Source organism: Malaclemys terrapin, chromosome 6 (assembly GCF_027887155.1).
Source record: "Malaclemys terrapin pileata isolate rMalTer1 chromosome 6, rMalTer1.hap1, whole genome shotgun sequence".
Lineage (NCBI taxonomy): Eukaryota > Metazoa > Chordata > Testudines > Emydidae > Malaclemys > Malaclemys terrapin.
Window position 1 is genome coordinate 86,098,598 of NC_071510.1, and position 19,581 is coordinate 86,118,178.

The 19,581-nt window shown below is 38.6% G+C and overlaps 1 protein-coding gene across 2 annotated transcripts; it reads right to left on the reverse strand.

Annotated features, from left to right (window-relative positions):
• Positions 1–2,987: 2,987 nt before the first annotated feature.
• On the reverse strand, positions 2,988–19,565 carry ANKRA2 (ankyrin repeat family A member 2). 2 transcript variants are annotated; one of them, XM_054031654.1, is made up of 9 exons: positions 19,439–19,565; positions 16,203–16,607; positions 13,925–14,083; positions 12,162–12,227; positions 10,450–10,547; positions 9,669–9,794; positions 5,183–5,249; positions 4,985–5,065; positions 2,988–3,536 (listed from the first exon to the last, which is right to left on the reverse strand). In XM_054031654.1, the coding sequence occupies exons 2-9, from the start codon at positions 16,489–16,491 to the stop codon at positions 3,481–3,483; spliced, it is 942 nt and encodes a 313-aa protein (XP_053887629.1). In that variant the 5' UTR covers positions 16,492–16,607; positions 19,439–19,565; the 3' UTR covers positions 2,988–3,480. The 2 variants fall into 2 exon arrangements, with proteins under 2 accessions (XP_053887629.1, XP_053887630.1); XM_054031655.1 differs by lacking the exon at positions 19,439–19,565 and adding an exon at positions 19,285–19,432.
• Positions 19,566–19,581: the final 16 nt, after the last annotated feature.

Consider the following 19,581-nt stretch of genomic DNA (forward strand, 5'->3'; position numbering starts at 1 on the left):
TTTTGAAAAGGGAAATTCATCAACACCAACCTTTTCCCATGAAAGGTTTCAGTTTTGATGACTAGGCATTTTCCAACAAAAACATTTTGTGAAAAAATTCCTGGCTGACTACTAATTTGCAGCACTTCACAGTGTGTTTTGAGCTTGATTTGCTACTCTCTCACACCAGCCGTATTCCATTAATTTCACTGGAGTTTTTGCTGATTTACACTGGAAAGAAGAAAGAAATCCTTCATTTTCAGAGCACTTCCGCATCCTTGTGAGGTAGGTAGGGAAGCATTATTCTGATTTCCCGGAGGGAGAGACTGAAGAAGAGAGATCAAGAAACTTGGCCAAAGTCACAGAGGGAGTCGGCATAAGAGCTGCAATCAAAATTAAGAACCTTCTCATTTCCCAGTCCTATGGCCCAATCATAAGATATGTCTATATTCAAACCCAGGATTTGGCTTACAGGTAACCAGTAGTACCATCAAAACCATATGACCGAGAATATGAAGGCTAAAGAAGTCATTTATTCTATCAAAGCAAGGGTGGTGGCCTAACTTTTGGAATGTGAGTAACTGTATCAGGGTTTCTCGGCTTGTTCCAATTTTCCTCCTTTAAGGTACAAAACAAACCCTTCTGTATTTTGTACCACTGTTGTATTTTTATACTGAGTAGTGTTTACACCAATAATAATAATAAAAAAAGTGCACCTACATGTGGACTATGGCCACCCTGTTGAATGCAGAACAGTAACAGATGTCTGCACTTTTTTTGACTCAAATGAAAACAGAACAATAAAGGTAGAAGAGTTTTCCCCCACACACACTTAAACTCTCCCTTCCCAGTTCTCCTGCTCTTGACTGAGCCTCCCCCCAGGATGCTAGAATCATAGTTCATGAAACACTTATCTATTCCCTATAGTGCCGTCACAATGGCTACTGAGTGAACTTCAATTCCAGTTGCACTGCTCTAACAGCAAAGGGTCAAGCTACAGAAAGTGCTCCTGACTTCAGAAAATAGGTAACTTTCTAAAGATGAACATTTTCAACTTTATTCATAGGCATTTGTATGACACAACACTGTAAAGCCCACAAAATGGTTTGAAAGTCTACAGCAAAAAGGTGAAGACAATTCGTTTTTCCTACTTTCTTTCTTTCCATTTATTCTATCTTTTATCCACCCAATCTGAAAATCCAAGTTAGGTCAAATCACATTTTAAAACTATTGGACAGCAATAAATTAATTTATATCAATTCAATTTATTCAGTAACAACTGAAGGTTAAAACAAAATTTGAAACAGCTATTGAATGCTTATACTTTAAATGACCCCCTTTCTAGTATATAAATCCACAGGAAAAAGGATATTTTTGTTCTTCATACATATTTATATCCCATATATACATGAAATATATTTGAAATGAAGTATTTGACAGATCATAAAACCATTAATTTCAAGAAAAAAATGGTTTGCAGTATGATACAATATATCAACAGATCTGAAAACAATTAAACAATTTTAAACATCAGTTAACTTCCCCACAAAGGCCTTTACATCTAAATATTTCCAATATTGCAACTCTACAATAATTACCATCTCCTTCCGGCTTTTTTTTTTAATTAATTATTATTAAAGAGTTTACTCACATTACAAGCAATAGATTTAAGAACTTGCTAATCTATTTCTAAAATTATAATAGAACATTTTTACCTTTCCCCCTGACCTCAGAGTTGTTGTTCTTTTTACTTGATGAATATATATAATTTAACTAGAGCTGTGATGGGATGCAAGAGATATAAATGCTACATAAGAAAAAGTATGTAGTGTAGTTGTAACCATGTTGGTCCCAGGATATTAGAGAGAGAAGGTGGGTGACCTCACCCACATAAGAAAAAGGGCAGTTAAAGATGTTGAAAGATGAAGTGGTACACATAATAATAATACTCAGTCAGCTAGGATTTTACCAAACCATGAAAGACCAATGACATTTTTCTGTTCAAAGCTCCTTCTTTACGGTTCGCGCTGAGATTTTGACTCTCTCAAAGAGATCTCACTGTCACATATGTTTCACTGGCTTTCCTAGCAACCAAAATTCAAAATCTAAATTCTGCCTTGACTTACACTGTTCCTTCACTGAGGTTGTGCCAGGTGTAAGTTAGGGGAGAATTTGGCCCGAATTCAAGCTAAATTCATGTAGCTATTTAAATTTGCCCCCTGGTTGTTTCATTCACTTTGAAATGATGAAACCAGTATTTTGTATTTTATTATATCTCTGGCTCTGACCCAAAGATTAGTCTGGGGGTCCATGGGCCTTCCCAAGCCCTTTGTCTGAGGCTCAGTGTATACATTTTACATGGTGCTAATTTCATCTTCTTATATTTTTGAGGATAATTCTTAAACAGCACAGTGTAAGGTACATGTAGTGGAAAAACAGTGTTAAGAATCCGAAACTCTCTAACATTCTGTTTCAGAAGTTGATTTGTTGTTTGTGCAAAGATAAAGAATCACATTCTTTGCCTTTTTGAGTTTAGGCTTGGCAAAGCAGAGGGGAGCCTACTAGGGAGCCAGTTACCACTTCCTGATTCTCTGCCTTTCCCCAGTGCAGGTTAAATCAGCCTAACGACTGCTCTAAACCTGCATCAGCTGGCAAGGAGATCCTCAAGGGACGGACGATCTCAGCTGAAAATAGCTGGGGTACAGTGCACTCTAGGCACTCTTCCCCCCCCGATCGCAGACATCCACTCTGCCAGACACTCTGAAGAGGGTGGTTTAGGAGCCAGGTATGTCGGGTCTAAGACTGCTGGGGACTCCCCCATACCAGGGGAATCCCAGCTAAGGAGATGCTGTCTCTGCACCACCTGATTGGCAAAAAAGAAGCAGAGCAGAGAATCTGCCCCAAAGATTTTAAGGACCTAAATCAGAAACAAACTACTGAGTGGAATTGAGCTCCCAATGCCGAATTGCTTCCCCCCCCCAAAAAAACAGTTTAATCAGACAAATACAGAAATTGACAAAGTATTTTAATTCAACTGCATAGGAATTTGTAAACAACCACACATTGTGCACTTTTTTTGTCCTATAAACAATAAAGAAACTTGTCTTCTGTGGTACACACCTAAAAATCTAAAACGAAGTCTATGTGGATACCATATCATTGACACAACCTAGTGGAATACTCTGTAGAAAGTCAACTACTGTACTTAATGTGAACATTTACGCAGCTATAATTATATTTTTTTTCAAGGTTTTCATGCAACACACTGATTACATTTTTTAAAATTTACATAAAATACATTTACAAAAGGATCAATTATCACAGATTTCTATGAACATCAGTGAAATACATAAAGAAAGTGTACTAAAATCTTACTAAAACCAGCAAATATTTTCACTGAGGTAAAGTTAAATAAGTTAACAAGCCTTTATCACTGATTGTGGGGCTAAAACACAGTCCAAATCTTCAGGTCTGGACCAATTTTCTATGAACAGCAGGCCATTACTCCTTGATATTTTGAAGGAGCTGCAATAAATGAGCCTCAATAACCTGTTGAACTAAAGTGGAGAAACAACCTAGTTAATTACTGTTCAATGATTTCCAAATCACTACTGTTGTTGTATTTTACTGTTAGATGCTGACTTGTTTATTTTGATTAGATGATTGTACAGGACATGAACTAATGCACTACGGATTTGTCACCTATGAAAATTAAAGCATCATATAATGCAAAACAATGAATACACTAACAGAGGGCCAGCATGTTGAGTGAGAATGGGAGGAAGCCATGGTCTGGTTTGGAAATGTAGATGGGATAGATTAAGGTAGGGCATGGGGGGATTCTAACCTAGAAGTGGAGAGTGGGTGAGTACTAGGGGGTAAAATCATAGTCACTGTTGAAAACTTTGTAGTGATTTTCCTCGGTGTTCAGAATTTACACACTGAATCCCCTATGGGTTCCAGATCTGAGCCATCCATGAAGTTATCAATTCCAACATAAGCCCAGGGGCTTGCAGCAGTTACATGCCTGGGTGGGCTTATCATTTTTTATTTAGTTCAGGGTTTAAAAAAAAACCAAAGATTTCACATGGTCCAGAAGCCAGGGTCACCAATGAAGAGGCCCCTTTTTGACTCTGAACAACCCAAGGAGGCCCTGAAAATGGATAGCCAAACTTGCCAGCCTTTCATGCAGGACCCCAGAAGAAATGCCCTCTCCCCCCAGGAAATGCTTGTGGTTTTAGATGAAAAAACAAACAATTTCAAATCGTTCCCAGAGGTAAGTCCAAGAAAACTGTGACTATTTAAAGTACATGACAGCAGAGGCCTGGCCCAAGTGCTCAAAAAAACAAACAACAAAGTTCCCCTCTCAGAGAAAGCTGGACTCAGGCTGAAAGGCTGCCAGGAGAAAGAGGGCAGCCTCAGCAGACAGGGCTCCTGTGTATCCCCACACACAGTTTAATGCTGTCTTCCTATGGCCAAACCCTTCAGGGTGTAGGGGGTAGTAGTGCCCTCTCCTAGAATAAATCCCTCCTCTGGTACAGTTGTCTCCACATAGACAAAGGAGTTTGTAAATTAGATACACTCCCAACTGTGCCTAAAAACATGGCTCAAGAACAGTGACTTTCTTTCACTATTGACCTAGGCTCACAAACTAGAGGTGAAAGACTCTGTATCTGTTACTAGTTCCTTGAACAAGTCAGGACTGTCCTCTAAATTACATATTGTAAGATGTATACAGCACATGCTGCTAGAGCTAACATTTTAATGGATTTCGAAAGCACAAGTCAAACAAATAAAACGTGAGTTTAGTCAATTAACATTTACATAATTAAGATATTTAATTAGCCCATAATCAACTACAAACAACAGCCTAACAGATTTAGCAATCTACAACCATTTTGGGACAGGGACTTTTGTCTTCTTACACGTGTAAAGCACTGTTACTGTAACTACATAAACAAACTGTAATAAAAATAGCCAAACCTAAAAGGCTCTAAATACTCACCGCTCCGATGGCCTAAAGCCACAGCCAAATCCATGGAATTATAGCCAGAATCGGTCTCAATAGTTGGATCAGCACCATTTTCTACGTAAAATAGAAGGAAAAAAATCCCTAAATTATGCTGGTAATTAATAGTTTATCATTATCAGTAATAAAATTATTTTAGGTTTGATTTCTTAATGTTATCCTTAATGTGCTCACCTAAGAGAATTTTTACACATTTCACATGATTTCCATGTACTGCATATAGAAGAGGTGTCCCTCCATTCTGCAAAAGAAGAAAAAAGAAAGACTTACAGTCTTTAATAGCTGGAGTTCATGTATCTAGTTCAAAAACTGAACAGACTATATCTGTAATTCCCTCCTGATAATAAGTAGTACACATATGAGTCCTTCAGATAACAGTGGTGCAATGTGTAATGAAAAGGTCACCGGCTCTTCTCCAACTAGGGTTTTCTGTGTCCCCCATCTTCTATGGGTCTATTTTTAGGCCACAATCTTGGAAGTGGGTTGTGTCTGCAGACCCCTGTCCCTGTGAGGAGTTCTAGTGAAGTAAAAGGAGCTTTGCATGGGCAAATCTGTCTCTGTGGGTCAGACTGCAGAACCTGAAGTTTGTAGACTCTTCAAGGCAGAAACTGGCCCAAATTGTTTGTGTTTCCATGAAGGCTGTTCTAAATTATAGCAGCTGCCAACAGCCCAAAGAGCAGGAATTAGCAGATCAACTCCTACACAAGGGGTGATCACTCCAGGGCTGGTTATGCCAGTTCCATGTCCAGACTCCAGAGTGGCACAAATTAACCAAACCACACCTCAATTCTGGGTCACTGTTTTTACTGCTATTGCTTAGTACTGAGCACACTGTTGATGCAATAGAAATAATAAAGTGGCAACAGACATTTTTACTGCATTAATATGGAAAATATTTAACTTGTACAAAAATTTCTGAAGCACTCATCACGTACAAAAATTCCAGCCACTTTAGAAAACTGTCTATAAATTCAAAATCTGAAAACTGAAACCTTTTCAAATGTGACTATTAACCCGAAATACATTCTCATCTCACTTATTTATATTTTTTACTGCTGCCAGTGTTCTAAAGGAATCCTTATGGTGAAATGTAAATAATTCAACAATAACATTCATCACACCATAAAATTGATTAATTTGACATTTATGTTAAAAAAGGGAAAATTGAGTAAGTGAATACTTTTTTAACTTAGACCTTTTCTCTGCTATGTTATGATACAGGCTTTTTTGCCCTTATGTTTCTGACAGTGCAGTTTAATCAATGACATCTCCTTTGAAATGCAAAATTCACAAGAGTCAAAGGCCAGTTTTTGTTTTCTAAAAGCAATTGCATTTTAAAGGTTACCTCAGATTTTGCCCTCATCCCAGAGAGATTTTTTTCCTGGCTTCAGGGAGTAGCCCCCCCTGTGCTGATAATATCACAGGTAATTCTCTGTAGTTTTCTGCATAAGGAACTCTTCTATAAGTACTGCTATAGCAAAGTTCTTCTGTGGCAAGAAGACCTGGGTAGGGAACACCCCACTAGTCTGGGGAAAAACAAACATTTCACCTCCCCAGAAGGTCCATAGTAAGTCCTGGGGTGTGAGGACAAACACTCAAGGTCCCTGATTCACATCCATCAAGTGAGCCCAGGAACAATCTCATCTAGCCCTCCTATTTCGGCTTAGAAGACACTCCCCTATCCATCCCACCAAGAGACTACAATTGGCCACAGAGACCTGAAAAAACTCTCTTGGTCCTGTATAAAAAAGTCCTCTCAGGGACAATACATTAGTACACCTTGTCCTGGGTTTTCCAAGCTTACATTTCTGAAAACTTAATATGGTTTTCAAATCCATGTCAGTTCTAGAGTTAGGAGCAAATTTTTGACCAATGCACACTAAGATAACACTGGTCTACAATTTTTGAGAAGTCATCTGCTTCAGAGATAAAATGTGCTATTTATTATGTATTTTGATGTGCTGAATTCAAATATGACAATTAAAACAACTGATTGGCTACTGTTTCTAAGATATTTAAGTTTTTACATTTTATGTCTATGTATATTGTGTAGATAGTAGAGTTTTAATCATAAATTGTAAACCTAGGACTTTTCATGTGTTTATGGTTGCTTTACATGATAATATTTCACCTGTCCTGTTTATGTAACACTTTAAAAATCAGCAAAATGGTTATATAAATAACATTTATTATGAAACAAAAGGCAAAAAACTATTATGTACATAGTTTAGTCCTATTCAGTGTCTACTCAACGCTTCTTGGCTTGTCTCTTGTATTCATTAAATGGAGCATCTCTTGTCACTGTCCAGCAATAGTCTGCAAGCATTGATGGGCTCCATTTGCCCTGACAGCATTTCTCCATTGTTGCAATGTCCTGGTGAAATCGTTCGCCGTGCTCGTCGCTCACTGCTCTGCAGTTCGGTGGAAAAAAATCTAGATGCGAGTGCAAAAAATGTATCTTTAGTGACATGTTGCAACCAAGGCTTTTGTATGCCTTGAGGAGGTTTTCCACCAACAACCTGTAGTTGTCTGCCTTGTTGTTTCCGAGAAAATTTATTGCCACTAACTGGAAGGCTTTCCATGCTGTCTTTTCCTTGCCATGCAGTGCATGGTCAAATGCATCATCTCGAAGAAGTTCAGGAATCGGAGGACCAACGAAGACACCTTCCTTTATCTTAGCTTCACTTAACCTTGGAAATTTTCCACGGAGGTACTTGAAAGCTGCTTGTGTTTTGTCAATGGCCTTGACAAAGTTCTTCATCAGACCCAGCTTGATGTGTAAGGGTGGTAACAAAATCTTCCTTGATTCAACAAGTGGTGGATGCTGAACACTTTTCCTCCCAGGCTCCAATGACTGTCGGAGTGGCCAATCTTTCTTGATGTAGTGGGAATCTCTTGCACGACTATCCCATTCGCAGAGAAAACAGCAGTACTTTGTGTATCCAGTCTGCAGACCAAGCAAGAGAGCAACAACCTTCAAATCGCCACAAAGCTGCCACTGATGTTGGTCATAGTTTATGCACCTCAAAAGTTGTTTCATGTTGTCATAGGTTTCCTTTATATGGACTGCATGACCAACTGGAATTGATGGCAAAACATTGCCATTATGCAGTAAAACAGCTTTAAGACTTGTCTTCGATGAATCCATGAACAGTCTCCGCTCATCTGGATCATGAATGATGTTGAGGGCTGCCATCACACCATCGATGTTGTTGCAGGCTACAAGATTACCTTCCATGAAGAAGAATGGGACAAGAATAGGGGGGGAGGGATAGCTCAGTGGTTTGAGCATTGGCCTGCTAAACCCAGGGTTGTGAGTTCAATCCTTGAGGGGGCCATTTAGGGATCTGGGGCAAAATCAGTACTTGGTCCTGCTAGTGAAGGCAGGGGGCTGGAATTGATGACCTTTCAAGGTCCATTCTAGGAGATAGGATATCTCCATTTATTTTATTTATTTAAAGATCCTTTTGACGGTCATGGAACATGGAAACCCTAACATCACCTGCCAGGAGATTCCACTGCTGTAGTCTGGAGCCCAACAGCTCTGCCTTACTCTTGGGCAGTTCCAAATCCCTGACAGTTCACCTTGTGTTATGAGGTGTGGTTCAGAGGAGGAGGATGGGAGAAAATGTGGGTCCTGTGACATTGATGGTTCAGGACCAGAAGTTTCATCCTCTCTCTCTTCCTCGTCTGACTCAAGTGAGAATGATTCTGGTGCATCAGGAACCGGCAGTCCTTCTCCGTGGGGTACTGGGCGTATAGCTGATGGAATGGTTGGATAATGCACAGTCCACTTTTTCTTCTTTGACACACCTTTCCCAACTGGAGGCACCGTGCAGAAGTAACAATTGCTGGTATGATCTGTTGGCTCTCTCAGAATCATTGGCACTGCAAAAGGCATAGATTTCCTTTTCCTGTTCAACCACTGGCGAAGATTTGTTGCACAAGTGTTGCAGCATATGTGTGGGGCCCACCTCTTGTCCTGATCTCCAATTTTGCGGCCAAAATAAAGGTGATAGGCTTTCTTAACCATAGTGGTTATACTGCGCTTTTGTGATGCAAAAGTCACTTCACCACAAACATAGCAGAAGTTATCTGCACTGTTCACACAAGTACGAGGCATCTCTGCTCACTTTGGCTAAACAGAAATGTGTCCCTTTGCAAAATCAAACACTGACAAATAAGAGAGTACGACACTGTATGATTTCTAGAGCTGATATAGGGCAATTTGTTCAGCAGAGTGATGTAAGCTTCGTTATGATTGCATCATCCACGACTTCTAGGAATAACATGACGCAATTCATATAATGTATGACGCAATACCAGCTTCAGATTGCATCATTCATTGTTTTGCCTAAAAAGCAAGTACTGTCCAAAGCCAGTCATAGATTTATTCATAGATCCAGTCAAAGATGTATTTTAGTCATTTCTGGTTTAAATTGAGATCCCTTTCCTTTATAACTCACTTTTCCTCCGCCATTCTCAAGTCAAGGGTCGTATATACTGACCCAATAGCGTATCTTGAAAACTAGAGCCAATCAACAATTTTAAGCATCATTTTCGTTCTCAGTGACCTAGAATTAGTAAAGTTTGACTACATTTATTTCAGAAGCATTTTGGCTGTAGAGCAGTGTAATGTACACTCCAGTGATAGACTTACCCAGTCATACTCATTTACATCAACTCCACAATCAAGCAGCATTTTGACAATATCTGTGTATCCCTTACTACAGGCCAATGATAGTGCACTTTCTCGCCCTTTCCCCAAAATCTGAGCATCTGCACCCTGAAGAAAAAAAAAAAAAAGGTGTTAACAGTCCTATTTAAAAACCTTACTGTCACAGGCTGGAGGGCCCTTTAAGGCAAGCTGCCCATGAAAGGGCAATTAGTGATCCCAGCTGGGTGCACTAGAGTTAGAGTGATAGACCCCAGCTGCAGCTCTAGAGAGAGACTACAGAGGAAGCAGAACTCTACTACAGACAGAAACCCACAGGGATGGAGTGGCGGGTAGTCCCAAAGAGACCCATAGGGAGTAGAGTAGGCTCCTGTGGGAGTGGCCCTGAGACAGGATTTGTAAGTAGAAGACTTCAGAAGCTGAATGGAGCAAGAACTTTATTCAGATTTGTTTGGATTTTCATTTGGACCTTTCAGTTACCTGAACGGGGATTTAAGCTTTATGTGACTTGGCTGGAGGGCTGAGCCACAGAAGAGCTGGTGAGAGAAAGATACTTGCAGGAAGTGCTGGAGCTCAGGATACCAATGACATTATGCACTGACATAAGGCAGAGATCCAAAGCAGAGTGTTCCCCCGCCACATTTGCCTTTTATTTCCCCTTTATGGGGCAATTAATGTTACTACTTTTAGAGATGTAGTAGCATCTGCAAACTTATCGATATAAAATGAACTAAGGATTTTGAGAAGAACTATATTTTCGCCTTACATTTTGAAGCAGAAACTCTACCACTGCTATCTGTCCATGCGCTGCAGCCCACATCAGAGGGGTAAAACCTTCTTCATCTTTATGGTTGATTACATTTTCTGTTTAAAAGAAAAATACAGTTCAATGATCATTTTTGCGGCTGTACTGCAAGTGCTGTTAGAGTAAAGGTTGTGTCAACATTTCTGTTATGAACAGCTGCGTTTATAATTCTACCATAAAGTCCACTCTAGTCTGACATTTTACATACAAAATCTAACCCTGACAGTGACAGAAATACACTTATCTATGCTGCGTGGGGGGAGGGGGAAGGAAAACCTAGCTTCTGATGACTTTCACATTTCCACAAATAAAGCTTTATTTTTATACTAAAATATTGCAGGTCATTTGTCCATAATGTTGACTATGGATCTTTTTGGAGATAGCACAGCAGATGCCCCCAAAATAAACAAACGTTCCATATTAATAGTTATTAGGCAATCTAAAATGTGCTTTTCCAAGATAGTGAGCTATTCTAGTCTCTCAAATAAATAACATGTAAATCTACGAGACTAGAATAAAGAATTGGCAAATTCATGTATTTGATTGGGGTTTTGTGAAAAGGGTTAAGTGTATTCCCAGAAATGAATGGGGGTAGTAAGTGTGTTTTTGTAGCTGATTCATTGGCTGGATGAGTTGAGTTAATTTGTTCCTGATGGATGTTTGTTTTTTCAATGCTGCTGAGTATATTTACATTGTTGTAAGATAAATTAGGTGTCAGGGTGCCCAAAACTCTTATACAGGTAACTTTTTTTTTTTTACCATTACTCAAATCTAAATAAATATATGCTCAAATTTTTAAAAATGAATTTGCTTTCTCTGGATTCCCAATCCTTTGCTTCCTACAAAAGCGAGACAGTTTTACTTGCATGAATGCCCACAAAAAGCAAATTTCAACTTTGTATATTTAAGCATACCACCACCGTAGGCCAACAAACAGATGTCAGATGGTAATGACTTTCAATAACTGCCTACAATGGCCAGATTCGTACCAGAGAAGTTAACGTAAATGTTTGTATAGTCTGTTGAGCCAGCCAGTGAGTCATCCATATTTACACTAATGTAATTACTTAAAAGGAGTGATGTACAGTATAATGGATGCTATTTCGCAGTTTATTTTACAGAAAATAATATCCATTATAAAATTATAATAGTTTCACTACAGGATATTGCATAACTCAGATTTGGAATGATAAGCAGTGAAGAGCTGGCTGAAACTACAATATAATGCTGTATAGGTTAACTGATAAAATTATGACTATAAATACACTCTAGTGGGAATTTGTTTCAAACTATAAATGCAGTAAAGAACACTACGGTTAAATCATCTCAGAACTAATTTGCAGATTTTAGCATATCTCACTTTCACAGTTTATCTATATGCAGTCTATAGGGTTTTTTCCCACTGCTTCAGTACAGAAAGGATTTACATGTAATTCCCATTAACACTAATGTTACTTTGCGCACCCAAACTGCAGTGATGGGAGACTAGACAGCTTTAAAGATACAGACAGATATGAAAAAATCCATATCCATAAAGAATGGATATCATGAGTTTATGGGGTTTGTGACAGATCTGTGGGGGATTTTCTATGCAGCTGATGCATGTTGGGGGATATAATCCATTAAAAATCCTCCACAGAAAAGATGAGGTTTAAAGCCCCTCAGACTCTCACCTTGTTCAATACGTGTGGCCAAATAAAGCATTTCCCCTTGAGCAGCCAGCTGGTGAACTGACAGAGCTGCAAAAAGAGCACAAAGATGTATTATGTGCACATAAGACATGGTCCTGCTCCAGCTGAAGCCAATGACAAAAGGAAGTGCTCATATTTCAGCTTAACTTCTGAATCAGGTTTGCAGTCTTCTTAAAAGTGGTTCCATATGGCTTAATATTTTTCCACCAACTCTCTATCATATTAGAAGGGCAAAATATTTTCCACTGATGTTGAATTACAAACTTTATTATGTTGCCAATATCCCCATGAGATGGCTTCTTGCCACCCGGCTTGTAATTTAATGTCACTTTGCCATCAAGATTATATTGCCTTCAAGAACGTTTAAAGGAGAAAGATTAAAAATACCAATTCACTGATACGCTGAGGATATGTTCTTTTCCGTTTTGAAACAATTAACCAATGTTTCCTCCAATGTTCCTTCCTTTCTGTTTAATTCTTAAGCTTATCTCAGGTTTTCGTCAGCACTGAATTTTTATAGAGACCTGCTGCTGATAATGGTCAGACAAAGGGAATATTCTCACTTGTCTTAGGACTTAAGAAAGCTGCAAGCACTTATCAACTCTTTGTTGCATTAGAATATCCAAGACACACTGTGACAGGTCGCATAGTGTTCAGTATGAACCTAGTTGACTGCCTGTTGAAGCCAATAGCGTGACTCCCATTGAATAAGCATTGGATCAAGTCTTTTGTAAACATACACAACATGACCTACTTTTCTACTGGGGAGGAAAATATTTTCATTAACCTCCTTTCCCCCACCCCATCCCCCCAAAAAACTTGGGAATGGAATCAGTTATTACAGCAGAGTGCTTTAATAATCTAAAAGCAAACATTTAAGGTCTTGATCCTGAAACGTGCTTTGTACAGGCACAGGGGTCTGCCTATGTCAAGCTCACTGTGGGTATAACCATTCTGTCTTGGGGAAAGGCCATATTATACATACTAATTGATAACACTGTGTTGTTTGCCAGTGGCTATCCATTAAATAAATGTCCATTGTGCTATTCCTATTCACGGTTAGGTATATCCTTTCTGAGAAATCAAACTTTCATTCAGAAAAGGCCATTGTATGGTATACCTCTGTATTCACTTGCTAAATAGGAAAGGGGAAATTTTATCATTGAACTTCTGAGTTTAAGAGGGATGTATGCTTAAGATTTCAAACTGTGGCCATTTGTAGGGTGAAAGCTCTACTAGGTTATCAGTTTAAGAATTTTTTTAAAATTAATTAATTTTACAGTTTCCTCTGTCAGTGCATCTTCTGTCTCCTTGATTATAATTGCTACAGAGCAGAGACTGTCTGAATATTTATTGTATAACATCCAGGACATTGTTGGCACTTACCGATTAATTAATAAGTTCTACTTGCTGTACCTACACTGATAACAGATTAATAGGGTTAAAAAAAAATCAAGTACTTTCATTTAAAGACTACAAAGAATCAGAAAGTTCATCTGTAAGGTCTTCAGCTCAAGACTTGGATACTTTTCCTGAAGATGTGCTTAGCTAAAGCGTAACTCATTGGCTTCAATACAGAGTGAATGGATGAAATTCTATAACCTGTGCTATGCAGGTCAGGCTAGATGATCTAATGGTCTCTTCTGGCCTTATTCTATGAAAGGTCCCAATGAAAAAGTCAAAACATCTGACAAGCAGTTATTAACTTCCAATTCACAACATTTACTATATCACAGAATACTTACAATTTACAAGGAGAGGTGTTGTAGAGACCTCATTTCCCCTATGTTTGTTAGTTAAAGTAGTAGACTGTTTTATGGGCGAAAAATGTTTAGTTGTTGATGGAGTGTAGACATGTCTTACTTGAATTCCAGGAGAAGGGGAAGTATGGATGTTGCATTCAGCTAAATTCAACAGGGAAAAGATAATCGATTTTAGTGACTTTAAGAATGCTAAAAGGAAAGCTACAGATTCTAAATCAAACTAAGATAAGTTAACGTTATAGAATATTTAAAACATGCATTAAATAAGAGTGATGGAATGTATTTCTTTCCACTATTAATTATACGTACAGAGTAATAAAGTGAAAGGGCCAAATTCATCCCTAAATCAATGATGCTCTAGGGATGAATATGGCCTACAATCATCCAAAGACCATAATGCAAATTTTCTACCACGTGTCTACATGAACTATGTAGTAGTTGGTACAGTTTTACCATTTCTTTAGCAAAACTACAAGTGCATTGTGAATGATGTCTTATGACTATTGATCTAAGAGAAATGGAGACTTCCCAAATTAACTGATGTCTAGCTGTTATAGTGTGGGGAAGCTAGAGTCCTAAAGGTTACTCTATGCCGTGTTTTATCTGCACTTTGCAAGGGCTTATTTTCCTAGCTTTCCACTAGATAAGCATAGGAACAGTAATTTAAAATGATATATTATATACATTGTACTTTGGATTCCAATTCTCAGGAGGGGCTATATTACTTCTGAGAACTTAGATTAGAAGCCACAAATAAAACAAACCCAAACACTTTAAATGTAGGAAGTCATAACTAGGATTAAGCTGCATTACTGGCTGAATTGATTTGGCATTAGTGTGCAATAGTAATTAAATTATTTGAGGTTAATTAACATGTCCAGTAACTCTGGAGTCATACTGTAAAGAACTTCTGAGTGCAAATTCAGGAAGAGAACTGATTAAAAAAGTGTGACACCCTGGGGCAAATGTTGTTCAAGCAAAGTTACATTTTACTTGTAGGCCAAATAGCTGCAGCTGTGATTACAGAGTTAAATGCCCTAAGCTGGTGGCTGAACTGCAGCCAAATACAAGAGTGGGAAAAATGAGTCGGGAAACCCGTAATGAGTCAAAGCTTGTATTCATTATGGCAAATTGATTAGATTCAACACCATGACAAGACTGATCACTGATTGTTTCCTATAGTACAGAAATGTGAAAATTAAGTTTAAAAGCACAGATATTTAAAAAGTAACAGACATAAGCCTAGTTCTGCAAGCTGTTCTGTGTAAGCAGCCCAATGCCTGCACAGAGCTCCCCTCAACTTCAATGGGACTGCACACACAGGTATTAGGGTCAGCCCACATGGAACAGCTCACAGAATTGGACCCAGAATCACTAGCCACTTTCAAAAATAGGTGAAAATGACTCAACAAGGCAATTATTGCAATGACTGCAGGTCTAGCAGCATCATACTGATAAAACAAGATCAAAAGAAGCCACTGTCAGCGACAAAATAACTTAAAAGTGTATATAAATATTAGGGAAAAGATAAAACTCTCTAAACTTCCTCCAAAAGTGTATTAAAGCTAACAACCGATCTTACAATTCTTTCAGTGGGGCACTGTGTGGGTACAAGAGTCTACGTGTGCAACACATTGCAGGGTTAGGGACTAAGCCATCAAAAGAAGATTATATTCTCAATGTGAGAGTAGTTTAATTTTTCCAAAAAGATATACATCTGCCTCAGTGTAGACTCATGGTCTAAGTACATTTATGACTTTTCTTCGGTCCTGTTGCTTTAAAAAAAAAAAAAGTATGAAAGATATGTATATGTATGTACTCTCAGGCGGGAAATGAGTTTTGAATTAAACCATTTTTGAACTGGATGTGTAATAGAAATGTTAGGAAATAAATAATAGAAAATTGCTAATGATTAAAATATCAAGAGGCTAGGCAAGATAGTTTTACAAGTCAGCTTGCATGATTTGCAATGGAACTTGCCTCCAGCACCTAAAATGTTCACAAACTTTAATGGGAGTTTTGGATGCATAAGGAATACAGGAATGGGCACTACTTATATTTCCCTATGCAATCTTTTGCAAATAGAAGACAGTGGCATAATCATCCTGAACTTTGCTTTTTAGTTTTAAAACCACTCTAGAATGTTAGGAAACTATATGAATTGATCTATAATCTTGAGGATAAGCAGCAAAGAAAATACTGAAAAGTGAAGGGGGAAGGGGAAGGTACTCCACACACAACTTGTACCATAAAGTTCAACCTTTAAATAAGACAGACGCCACTTCGAGGTCAGAGTTGACCTGGTCTTGAATATTTTTACTATCTTCTTCATTCAATGACTTCACAAACCGAGAACAGACATTCATATCAAATCTATTAGGCAAAATGAATTTCATTCCCATGGCGACACTCTGAGCTGGGCCTTCTTCGGTGGTGGAGTCAAGCTGATGCTCTACTTTAATGTCTGGCATGTGAGACAGACTATAGCTGCTGGTGCACTCTTCCACAATTATCTGTGCCCCAATATCTAGATTTGTTGAAGATGCCATGATTTCAATCTCAACTATGTAAAATGTTGCTTCATGGTTTCCGGTTGATAGTGGTTTACTAGCATAATTTCCAACCAGTCAAGCAGTCTTTGAAGAGATCTGGACTTCAGAACAATCTACAATTGAACACAAATAATCTTAAGGTTTGAATACAATGTCACAACTTCATAATGAAATAAAAATACATTATTACTACTACCTTTAAAGTAGCTACAATTATGTTACTATGGATACAAACTTCAGGCCAAATCACAAAATCTGTATTAGATTTTATTTAGTTTTTATTCAAACAAAATTCTAATTGAAGCAAACAACAATTGTACCTAAATAAGGATTTCAGGATTTGACCTTTTAATTACTAAGGTTACAGCCAACTCAGTGCAAAGAAATAAGACATAACATTATCGATAGCAAGGGATTTTGCTTCTTTGACTATCATTTAGCTGTCCCCAGCTATTGCATGGAAAACGTGGTTTGAGGAAGCACTGAAAATGTGTAGTTTGAAACTCTGATTTATTACTATGTGACTGCCTGAAACACTCACCCTTGTGAAGAATACTTGTGAAGAAAGGATTACAGTAGGTGCATTTTATGACTCATTGAGGTAGGTGGTTCACTTTTTCCCACATGGACATAAGTGACTCACTAGAGAAAAAGAATCAAGACTGAGCACTAATGAGGTAGGAATCCTAGAATCAGCCACATCTCAGGAGAAGGCTTAACCTGAACTCTGTTGTTAATTTCTGTATTAAAGATACCCGAGGGTGGGGGAGAGGGGAAGAGCTTGATCTTTTTGACTGTATACAGTGCATAAACTTTGCTCTAAAGCAGCTTGAGAAAAGCATCTCCTCATAGGGCCATATCTTGTAGGCTTCATTAAGAGCTTTGTCTCAGTAAGAACTGTAGGATTTAGGCCTAAGGCTACATACAGAAGGAAATAATTTTTCTTTGAACAGAAAAAAAAATTGTTTAGAAAAAAAGTACTGTTTCAGTATTTGGTATTATTATTCCCCCCCCCCCCCCCCCCCCTTCCCATAGCATGACTGTGTGTCTCAGAAAAAAAAACAAATCCTGAGTGTAGCCTGCTGGTTTATAGTGAAACTGCAACATAATTATTGGGCCTGATTCTGATCCACTAATGCTTGTTTTACACTATTATATAACTCAATTGACTTACAAAAATGTAAATCAAAAATATTTTTTCTGATATCAGGACTAGACACAATGTTGTTAAACAAAGTTTTTGGATTTCAATAAGCATGATAATTCATTGTCCCATGAGAGTTAGGTGACTTCACATCTCACAGGATTGTATCGTACATCAAAGCCTAAATTGCCATAGACAGGATCCAATTAGTAAGTTAGCAAGAAACAGCTGTTGTCCATGATTGTACTGTATGTCACCTTGCAGAATCAAGATCTTATCAGATCATGGGTTAGGTGAAACAAGTGGCCATTCATTTCACTGTACCTAGGAAAACCTTTTCCAGCTAATTTGCTCTAAAAGGAATGTGTGTGAACTGCAATACATTCAGAGCTAATTCAAATCTCTAACTTGTGTAGACAAAATCCAGACTATTATATTAAACCAGAACAGAGTTCAGGACTCCAGTCTTCTCCTTCTTTTTTCGAAATAAATAAATAAAAATGATAAACTCCAAGTGCTGGATCCTATAGGGAGGAAGAATGGTTTATGGGTTAGGGCATTCCCAGTTCTGTGTAATCTTGGGGAAGTCACACATGTAAGTCTTCCTGTGCCTGCGTAAAATAAGGATATTTCCCTAACCTGCAGGTATATTACAAGGCCTAATGTGTAATGTTTATGAGCTGCTCCAAAACTGTCACGATCAGTACTAAAAATGCCTATAGGTAAATTAGACTGTGCAGAAGTACATGTTTAGTTCCTCCAAATTCAGAGTCTTCTGTCACTCAGTCTTTCAGAGAGAACAAAGATGAGGTGAGAAGGAAAAGGAAGAAAACAAAATGGAAAAAGATTGTAAACATAAGCACAGGGACCCTAAAATGGCAAGAATTTTTAATAATCATATGTTTGTTTTATTTTTATTGTATTTAGAATAAATAAAAAAGCACCCTCCCCAGATTGAACCCCCTACAATTATCTAAAATTATATAAAAAAAATTCAATTAAGTCAGCTCATCCTTTGTCCCAAGCAATTAAATACTAACACCCCCACTGGACCGAACTTTAGTTACTGACTCTCTTCATAGGTCAAATGAAACAAGTACTGAAATATGGTAAATCCAAGCTATTTCACAGGGAGGCAGAAAGGCAGTCCAGAGTCCTGGGGTCTTTGTTATTATACTAAGGTGGAGTTGGCATCAGTGCCTCCAATGAATGATTACATCTGCAGCAGTGTATTATGGAGGTAGGCTAGATTTAGGTTATTTATGAGTGTGTATATATATATATATATATATAAAACCAACACCTTAAGATCTATCCAGAAGCTCACAGATACCAACTACAGATCCTGAGTATAGGAGTCATCTGATCGCTATTAGGAGTCCTGCTTATTAAGCAAGCAACCACTTTCTACTCCAGTTCCAGCTTCCCACTCATTTTAAGCGGTGACCTCCTATAAACCCGAGGCTCGAAGCGACAAAGACACTAGCTAATGGCAGCGGGATCCACACCCAGAACAAACGTTGTACTCGTTGGGCCACAGCTTCTAAAGCAGCTGTTAATCTAGCAAGAGCCCCACGTGACAAGTGCTGGTCTCATTTCCGGAGACCTTTGTTGCCTTTAAGACAACGCCGCTGGCAGAGACTCACCCAACGCTGCCTGGGGCGAACCCTAGGCCCGCTACCGCCACTTTAATACTCGGCCGCGAGCCTGGTGTCACCGCTACTCGCACGGCGAAGAAGGGGGTGGGGAGGGAGCTCTAGGCGCGAGCCGTGACAGGTCTCTGGGGCTGGACCTTCTCACCTGCGGCTCCTCGGTACTGTTACCGACGTTGTTGTTGTTGTTGTTCTCGGTAACGTCACTTCCTCTCTGTTTACAGAATCCGGAACAATGAATTGTCTTCCAACCTCAAGGGCGCGCGCGTCCCGGAAGGGCGTTCCCATTTA